Source organism: Acomys russatus, chromosome X (assembly GCF_903995435.1).
Source record: "Acomys russatus chromosome X, mAcoRus1.1, whole genome shotgun sequence".
Lineage (NCBI taxonomy): Eukaryota > Metazoa > Chordata > Mammalia > Rodentia > Muridae > Acomys > Acomys russatus.
The window spans coordinates 81632013-81641521 of record NC_067169.1 but is presented as its reverse complement, the minus strand read 5'-3'; the positions used below and the strand labels follow the sequence as shown (position 1 = coordinate 81641521).

Below are 9509 nucleotides of genomic sequence, written 5' to 3'. Positions count from 1 at the left end.
TAGGATTCACCCAACTCCCATAAGAAGAGAGGGGAAAGGGAAGCTACTTAAAGTGGGGCAATGTAGGCAGAGAGAGAGGGGAGGGAGGGAGGGAGGGAGAGAGAGAGAGAGAGAGAGAGAGAGAGAGAGAGAGAGAGAGAGAGAGAGAGAGAGAGAGAGAGAGAGAGAGAGATGGCTGCTTCACTAGGAGACTTTTACAGAGAAAGGTTGAATGAGAGAACAAGCTAGACACAGAGGAAGACAGAACAAGAAGGAGCCAGAAGATTAAGACAGATTGCTAGAGTTAGCTTGAGGCCACGCAGAGCAACTCAGGGGTGGAGAGAGAAGCCAGATTGAATAAACCAGCCAGGAGAGACGATTGAGCCAGCACAGCTGAGTTAAACCAGCCAGCCCAAAGCATAGAAAGAACAACAAAGGGTGAGCTCAGTCAAATATGGGGCACCAGAGTTCGTGTGAAAGTCATACCCCACTCTCCACTCAACTGTGGAGAATGTCCTGCCCATTGGCTAGATCAGGGTAGGGGTTTGAAGTTTACGGCCTGTATTGTCCTTGGCTGGTGCCTTAGTTTGAGCGGGACCCCTGGGCCCAAATCTGCTTATCATAATGTTCTTCTTGTAGGTTTCTAGGACCCTCTGGATCCTTCTACTTTGCTATTCTCCCTTGCTTCTCTCATCTAGAGAGACTTGATACCCTATGAGCATATAAAGGGGGAGGAAATCCCCCTCAGGCACAGTCATAGGGGAGGGGAGTAAAGGGAAAATGGGAGGGAGGGAAGAATGGGAGGATACAAGGGATGGGATAACCATTGAGATGTAACAAGAATAAATTAATAAAAAAACATTTTTAGACAGCTCATGAGGCCCCCACTCATCAATTTGCTTCCCATTCTGAATGGCTATTAAATAGTCCACAGGGAATTCTTTGGTAATAGCTACTGTAGTTGTAAGAGGTTGAGTTTTGGTTAGTCATTGTTAACTTCTGGGAGCTAGCCACCATGCTCCTTAGCTTTAAAGCTCTAGTCTGCTTTCTCTATGAGCTCCTGAACCACCAAGGCACTGTATGTCTCTTGGCAGCTCTGGGCTAAATGTTGAGGAAGTTGACAGTTGTCTTTGCTGCTCTAATAATCCTTTTGAACTCGGATGAGGAAATCATTAGAATTTGCTTTTACATAGTATAAAATAAGCATGGGGTGGGGTCCTGTAGAGTTGGCTCAGAGGACGAACACAGAGGAACCAAGTTCAATTCCCAGTGCCCATATGTCAGCCCACAACCATCTGTAACGTCAGTTCTGTGGAATCTAGTGCCCTCTTCTGGCCTCTTCCAGCACTGCATGTATATGATGCACATGCAGGTAAACTATCCATACACACAAAATAAGTAAATCCTAATAAAAATAAGCAGCCAGTCATGGTGGCACATGTCTTTAATCTCAACACCTGGAAGGCAGAAGCAAGAGGATCTCTGTGAATCTGAGATCTATATAATGAGTTCCAGGACAACCAGGACTGCATAGAGAAACCCTGTCTCAAAAAACAAACAAGCCAACAAACAAACAAATAAAAAACCAAATAAGTAATAAGTAATTAACAAAAAAGCACACACACAAAGCAAGAATATGCATTGCAATGGTATATAACACAACCACACTTACTAAGAATGTATATTGGTCTAACATCAAATGGCAAATTTAAACAATGCAAAGACCACAGCTACTTTTATACCAACCCAACGTCCAGATGAGAGTAGACAGAGGGAGCCATCATTCAATGAATGGGAACTCGGGCACATTGGAGGAGGCAGATGTGAAGCTAAGCAAAGAATGAAATTGACAGCACACAGGTAGATCGAGTGACTGGTTCATATGATGCTGACTATGAGGTGTGTACACAGGAGGTTTTTTGGGGAAGAAGAATCATTCAGCTTTGGAATGAATATGAAATGCCCATTGGGGAAATTCCAGGCAGGAAATAGAACTCTTATTCTTCCACTCATTCAATAAATATTTATGAAACTAACATTTCATTTGGCCACATGGGAACAGTAAAGAAATAAACTAGCATTCACCACCGCCTTCACTTTGAAAAAGAGATCATTTTATCACCCCAAACTAGGAGGACAGAATCTTGAAATGCGTTGTTTAGAATGCAACAGATTTAGACTAGTGAAAAACTCTCCTAATGACATTCTCACACTTTGCTGTGATCCGTTGAAAGCATTACTCTATCATCTGGATCTAAGGATCACTGAATGGAGACAAGCAGAAGAAGAGCTCTCAGCTTCAAAGACCCCGAGCCATGCCTGGTAGAGCATGCCTGTACTCTCAGCAGAAAGTGGAAGCAGAAGGAGTTTGAGTTCCAGGCCAGTATGGGCTCCCAAGACCCTGACTCAAAACATAAGAATTAAAAGAAACTGTGAGGTTCAATTCCCAGAAGAAAGATGGTGGACAGGATGGAAGAGAGGAAGAGAAAGGGGGAAAAAAGCGGGGATGAGAGTCATGGAGGCCAAAAGAGGAAGATGGAGTTGAAAAATTAGCAGTTGGTCAACAGGGTCTATTGCTGGGCGTTGCCTGGCAAGGGGATGGAGCAGCAAGAGGAGCCACAGTTCAGAGAGTTCACAGAATTTGGCAATTAGGAGGGTTATTGGTGACCTTTGTCAGTGACTTTTCACGGAGATGGTGGGAGCTGAGCCAAATTGCCATTGGCTGAGGTGTGAATGAATGGCAAGCTGAGGAAAGTGTGAGGCTAAGAGTTGGGCTTTACTGTCAACAAACTGAAGAGCGAAGGAAAGAAAAGGGCAAGGCTGTAGCCGAGGAGGTGTGCAGAAAAAGAAACTGAGGGAGAGCATATTAGAGGAGTATGAGAGTGCACGTGAGGAGGCGGGTGGCTGGCTTTAGGGGGCCACAGAAGCAGACCTTTGTATACTCTGGTGTAGGGAAGTTGGGGTTTCCTGTAGGGAAGAAGGATACTGCCCTGGAGGAAGGGCACAGAGGAGGGTGGATGAGGCCAAGGCCCAGGAGAGAAGGGATTAGCCTTTAACGAAAGGGGCACCTTGTCCCCTGTTAGGGGAGGGTGGAGGGAGGGAAGGACATTGGAGAGGCAAGCCAGTTTGGGGGGCGGGGTTGGGGCAGGGCACTGAAGTAATCCATGCTTGAAGGCCTCTGTTTTCTCAGGGAAGTAGGAGGAGAGGTTGTTCTGAGCAGGGAGAAGGGTGGGGCAGGAACATGGTAGGGAGCTGAAGGAAATTTGGAAGGAGGCCCAGAGAAACGTGGAGGCTGCTGTGGGGCCTTGACAAGGGAACCTGTCTGAGGTCGGCAGCGGCAGCAGAGAGATTCCGGTTTGGCAAAAGGCTAATTACGTCTGTCTTCTTCCACCTTCTAAGCTGTGAACCCTTTGGGGCAGGAGCCAAGCTACCTTCCTCATTCTAGCCCATCTCCTTGCCAAGCAGTGCTTAGCAAAGTGTTGGGCCCAGAGAACGCGCATATTCCTCTCAGAAAAGCCTGGGAGTACAATCACTGACAAAACCCTGCACACTGTAATTGATAGGGAAAGAGGTGTTATCTAGTCGCCTTTATTGAAAGTTCCCCTGTTGGGCTTATCTGGGTCCTTCCTGCCACCATTGTCACCACCTCATGCCCTGTTCTGTACTAAGTACAAGAAAGAGCAGGCAGGCTCTGATATTTTCGGTCAGCCACAGGTCTTTCATCCCAGAATTGGGACCGGTGCCTTCATCTCCTCCTTAGCTGGGTGATGCTGAGATGAGTCTTAACCAGGCAACAGTCAGAGCAGAGGTACAGGGAGACCTACGAGTCATAAAGACAGGTTTTGAAGGCTCCCTGGAAGTTAGGAGAGCATGCTGGGAGCAGAGTGGAAGGCTTCCCACAAGGGCTGCTTTGGGGAGTGAAGGGGGTAGCTGAAGGAATACAATTTCAAGGCCAAAGGTGGTGGCATGACTAAGCTGGGTTGAGCAGGACTCCAGAGAAATACGTGCCCTACCCCTTCCCCTCTGACCTCCTGCACATTGCCAGAGATCACCTAGAGCTAAAAATATTCCAAGCCTTGGGCTGGAAGGCAAGATACCATGCCTTGGGCTCCGTCTTTTTTCAGGCCAGTACTTCCTCCAGTCTTGCTCCTTTTTTTTTTTTTTTTTTTTTTTCTCTCTCTCTCCTTCTTTTAGCAAATTTCCACAGGATCCTCTCTTGGATCAAACATCCAGCTCCAATGTAATAAAACTCAGCATCAGAGAGCTCAGCCCACTCTGAGCTAGCACATTGCACAGGACGCATTTCATCTCATAATAAACCACCACTGTTTGTGGTCAGGAGGTACCGTGCCAGGCCCTTAGGTGGTGGAGCTGTTAGAAACGTCTCTTTTAATTGAGCCAAAATGAATTTATCTTTTAGTGTCTATCCTTGGGTCTCTATCTCTGAAGTCACACAGAGCAAGTAGAATTCATTGCAGTCCAATCCTCAGGTATTTCAAAATGGCTTCCATCTCCCAAGAGTTTTCTTGTTTCATAGGCAGTTTTTTTTTCTTTGTTTATATTTTAATACATATATACAACTTAATTCATCAATTAAAACAGGTAAGTATATATGTATAATGTTTTAAATTTTTAATTACTTTGCTTCTTTGTGTAGCCTGGCTATCCAGGCTGGCCTTGAACTCACAGAGATTCACATGCCTTGGCTTCCCCCAAGTGCTGGGAGTAAAGGCGTGCACCACTACCCACCTATGTAATGTTTTTATTAATTGAGAATTTCATGCATCCTATTTTTCTCCACCCTCATATACTTCCACGTGTGTCCCATATCCATAACCACACAACTTTGTTGCCTCATTTATCTTTACTTTTTGTTCACCAAACAATATCAGTTCAGTTGTGAAACTTATTTTTTAAAAATCACAAAATCATAAAGATGGCCATAAAACACCTTACTTTCCTAGCACCAGAGATGATAATTGCAACATCATTTCTTCTAACTAGCCTGTTTTCTGTGCATACTGTACATTCCACATTTTTGTCCTTAGCAAAATAGGATCATCCTATGTGATATTTTTGAAACATTTTTTTTTGCTCTTGCATACATGAGCTGTTTACACATTCTTCCACCAGGACAATATGTAATTTTGTTTTCTGGTACTAGGGATTAGACCCCGGTAGGCACTTGCTCTACCACTGAGCCATACCTTTAACTCTGTATTTAATTTTTTTTTTCTTTACTGTACAGATCTGAATGAGGTTAAAAGTCAAGCCGAGTGGTGGGGGATGGGAGCTAGATAAGAAACCCCTGAATCAACTTAGTCATCCATTTTAGCATCTAGCTTTCACAATTTTCGTACATCAATAACATGATTTTGGTCAGCCTGCTCAGTGTGTGATTACAAGATTGGCCACAATTAATAAATCTAACGGCTTTCCTATTATTGGACACTGAGGTTGTTTCTAATTTTTGAACATTACAAACCAGGCTGTGATGAATCTCCAAGACACTAAATCTGGGCAGGTGCTTGCTGGCCACTGAGGTCAGGAGGAATATTTTTGAAACCTCTAAGCATGAAGTGCCTGCCAGTTGTTGTAACTGAAAGCGTCCTGGCGAAGACCCAAAAGCTGGCGCATGCCAAGGACTCTGCACAAAGCTTTTGGCTCTCCCCTGGTCAGTACCAATACCCGGCTCCTGTCACAGAGCGTTCAGGCTGGCAGGGCCTTGGGGGACCCACTGAGCCAGCACCCTCACGTGAGAGGACTGAGGCCTGGGATGGCCCTCAGGCAGCTCAGTGCTGGCCAGAACTCTCCCAGCCTCCAGCACCTGGGACTCCTAAACTAGAATCTGAGCTGTGCCATTTGGAATCTGCTTTGCAAACTCCCTGGGCCCGCCCGCCCGCCCGCTCCCCACACCACATCACTTTCTACTGAGGCCCGAGGGGGCTCTAGGCACTTTTGCAAGTCAACTGAGCAGTCAGGGTAGGTGGTGGTGGTGGGGGGCATTGAAAGATGACTTGAGGTTTACCCTGCAGGAGACTGGATCTGCCCCACCCAGAACCCTTCTTTACTCTAAGTCACATGGCATCCTTCATGGCAATGACCCTGTATCAGGTCCACCTGGCAAATTTACTTGAGATTTGAGCTGAACTAGCTGGTGAGTCCCTCACTCATCACAGAGCCTTCTTTTCTCAGCGAGAGAGAATCAGCTTTGCTAAAGGCCCATGTCCCCGAGCCCTCTGTCCACACAAGCCTGCGCGCTAATGAGAGCTCCTCCTCCCTACCTTGGGCCCTTCTACTGCCTCGGGGGAAATCACACAAATGGTGTGAAATGTACCCCTTCTTTTGTTTTCCTTTCTGACTTGGAGCTATAGCAGACCCCTCACTTCCATCAGGACCCTGTTTATTCAACTGGGAGAGATTTCACACTCAAGAACAGAACTCTCTCTCTCCAGGAGCCCCATCCCTGAATCTGCACCACCGCCATCCCACATCCCCCACCCCAGGCACTGCCTGAATAATTGATGAGTCAAGGCAGGGCCTATAAAAGGGTCTCTAGGGGAAAAGCCAAAAGAGTCCCGTAGGTTCTGCGACCTGGAAGAGCCTACAGCCTGTCTGTCTTGGTGTCCCAAGGATGGACTCTGCTGCTCCCGCTGCTGCTCCCCCTGCAGCCCCTGCTGCCGCTGCTCCCCCTGCAGCCCCTGCTGCTGCTCCCTCTGGCCCGGCCCCGGCCCAACAACGAATCAATGGACAAGAAGTGTCTGGGAATGAAAGGTAAGTGGAAGTCAGCTTTTGACAGCCTGAACTCAGTCTTAGGGAGATGGGGATGGGAGAAGGGAAGATGCTACTGGTGGTGGTGGTAGTCTTGTTTTCTTGGAAGGGGGCAGACAGTAAAGAGCCTCAACCTTTCCCCTATACCTTTGGCTGGAATATTTCATCTCTCTCATCACTCCAGGTGATAGGAGGGGACAGAGAGACAGTGGACATTGCCAAAGCTGAAAGCCAAGTAGCCTGACTCTCATAGGCTAGTCTGTACAATTCAGTGGAGAAACAGGAGAGATTGCTGTGGAAATTAGGCTTAACGCAACCTGGACTATGGGACCTAGTGGCAGGTGACATAGAGTGGAAGGGACAAAGTCTAAAAGAGGCCTTTGGTTGGGGGTGCTGACTCTGTCCTGAGCAAGCCACAAGTTTCCTATTTGCTTTTCCTTGCCTCTGGAAGTCTAGTGGAGAAGCAATGGGCCCAGGGGGGCTGTCTGGACCCTTTTTCCAGCTAGAAGGATGGCAGGGTTCTGTTCTCTACTACTTAGTGCCAAAGGTCTCTCCTCCAAATATTTCCCACTCCCATTCCCCAAACTTTCGCTAAGTCCCTCCCATGCGCAAGGCATTGTTCAGGGGGTTAAGGATTCAGAGATGCCTGTACGTATCTTTCAGCTCAAGCAGACAAGCACAAAATGGTGGGATAAGAGCAGCGATAACATTGTTGGAGTAGAGAGGAGGGGTATCTGTGTCAGCCTTGACTCAGTGGCAGCGAACAAAAGATACCCTGGGGCAGATGGCTCATGAGCCAAACTTTCAGGGGAAGTCTGTGTTTAGCTACCAACTGATGTCTTCTCTTTCCCTCAGAGGAGCTTTTCTTTGGAGACCCTGGCTGTCCTCTGCCAATGACCAACCAAGGCAGATGAGAAGGCTGGTGGACTGGGTGAGTTTGAGGCTCCGTGACACATTTTCTCTGATACATATACCTACCCTTCCCCCTTCTCAGACATCCAGTCCAAGATTGCCAATGTGGGGCAGCATTTTATCAACTCCATTACCATTTCATCCCCACAGCAGCTCTGGGAGGAAGGCAGGGCCAAGGTTTCCATGACAAATGAGACGAGAAGATGAGGGCATAGAGTGGGTAAGGGACCTGGGCTGGACTCACAGCCAGTGTGTGGTAGAGCTGATACTGGAATCCAAGCCTCATGGTACCTTGCCCCAGTGCTCTCTCACTCTTTTCCCTGAATGTTTTATCCTCTAAGAGAATCCGTCCCCTGGACAGCTTCCAACCAGGCACTGAAACAGGGTCAGGAAAGAAAACAACCCCGATGACCCTTTCTACTTGTTTTTTTAAAACCAGATCTAAGACAGAGAGCCCTTGCTGTAGGGCAGGGCTGGGAGGTGGCTGGATTCCCAAGGGATGCCTAAGCATTTTGTAGATTGTCAGAATCTGCAGATTTCTGACCCTTGCTTTGGGAGAGGCAAGTTAAGCCACATGCTACCTTTTGCTTTGGACAGGCTGCTGGTCGGGCAACAGCTGCTGAGGCCACCAAGGCTGCTGACTCCAAGTTCCGTCATCCTGTCAGGTAAGCTTCTGGTGTCCAAGTTCGGAATGTGACAAACAGCCATGAGCATTATGTATGCTCATGACAAAACCATGCATGACGCAGGAGGAAAGAGTAACTTTCCCCAGGGGCCCTCCCTATCACTGAGCTCTAAAGATGAAATCCTGTGACCACCCCCCCACCACCACCAATAAAAGATTACCTTAGTAGGAAAAGAAGGGCTGGAGTGATGGCATGGTTAGTGGTGCCTGGAATTCAGCGACACTGCGGTGACCTACTCTCTACTGCAGCTGCAGAGCTGTCATAGGTGACATTTCTTCCTGGAACCATTTTGGAACAATTGCAAAGGTTCTGTGACAAAGCCCTTTCCAGCAGCTAGTGATCCTCTCTAAGGGTTGCCTTCCTTCTTGGCCCTACTGGCCTAAGTTAGGTGCCCTGTTTCTTCTCTGTCCACAGGCTCTTCTGGCCTAAGTCTCGCTCCTTTGACTATCTGTACAGTGCTGGGGAGATGTTACTACAGAACTTCCCTGTCCAGGCTACCATTAACTTATATGACGATTCTGACAGTGAGGAGGAAGAGGAAGACAAGGAAGAGGATGAAGAGGAAGACGTCAGTGAACAAGGGCCAGAAGAGTGTGAGAGGGTACCAGAGGCCGAACCACATGAAGCCACATGAAGCTAATTCCCCTGACCGCCGCCCCCGCCCCCATGACCTGTCCAAGTGGAAGCAGTCCCAGTTATGCTTGGCAGGTTTCCAAGGGCATCGATTAGCAGAGTCTCCAGAGACTGAAACCAGTGTCCTGAGGCCGTCTAGCTCACCCCGGCTTTCCTGATCAGCCTGCCAGTCTAGGCCTCTGGCATGTTCTTGTCTGGGCTACTCTTGTGCCAACAGTAGGAGGTTCCTAAGACCTGGAAGGGGAGTCAGGAAAACCTAACTTATAAAGCCCTCAGGAGGTATACCAGGGCCAGGGATGCCCTCGGACAAGAGAGCTGTCACTCCCCGGGGTCCTTTGATTTCCCAGTTTTCAAAGACACCAACACCAGATCCAAGGAGGAAAGGAAGGGAAGGGAGGGGAGGGGAAGGAGGTATCTTGAGAATTTGCTTGTCTGGGGACCTGCATCCCACTTTGCCTGCTGTTCGTTCACTCTGGGTATTGGCCTAAGATAAGTCAGGAGAAAAATAAATGCAATGATGTTTGCCTT

General features: G+C 47.9%; 1 protein-coding gene across 1 annotated transcript; it reads left to right on the top strand.

Annotated features, from left to right (window-relative positions):
* Positions 1-5720: 5720 nt before the first annotated feature.
* Ripply1 (ripply transcriptional repressor 1) lies at positions 5721-9085 on the top strand. The gene is made up of 4 exons (XM_051141273.1): positions 5721-6753; positions 7606-7681; positions 8260-8327; positions 8763-9085. The coding sequence occupies exons 1-4, from the start codon at positions 6614-6616 to the stop codon at positions 8980-8982; spliced, it is 504 nt and encodes a 167-aa protein (XP_050997230.1). The 5' UTR covers positions 5721-6613; the 3' UTR covers positions 8983-9085.
* The last annotated feature ends 424 nt before the right edge of the window (positions 9086-9509 follow it).

Excerpts from the sequence above, each read along its gene's own strand:
- Ripply1 (XM_051141273.1), top strand. The coding sequence starts at position 6,614 with ATGGACTCTGCTGCTCCCGCTGCTGCTCCCCCTGCAGCCCCTGCTGCC. Across the intron at positions 6,754-7,605 it reads GAAGTGTCTGGGAATGAAAG|AGGAGCTTTTCTTTGGAGAC; the intron begins GTAAGTGGAAGT and ends TCTTTCCCTCAG. Across the intron at positions 7,682-8,259 it reads TGAGAAGGCTGGTGGACTGG|GCTGCTGGTCGGGCAACAGC; the intron begins GTGAGTTTGAGG and ends TGCTTTGGACAG.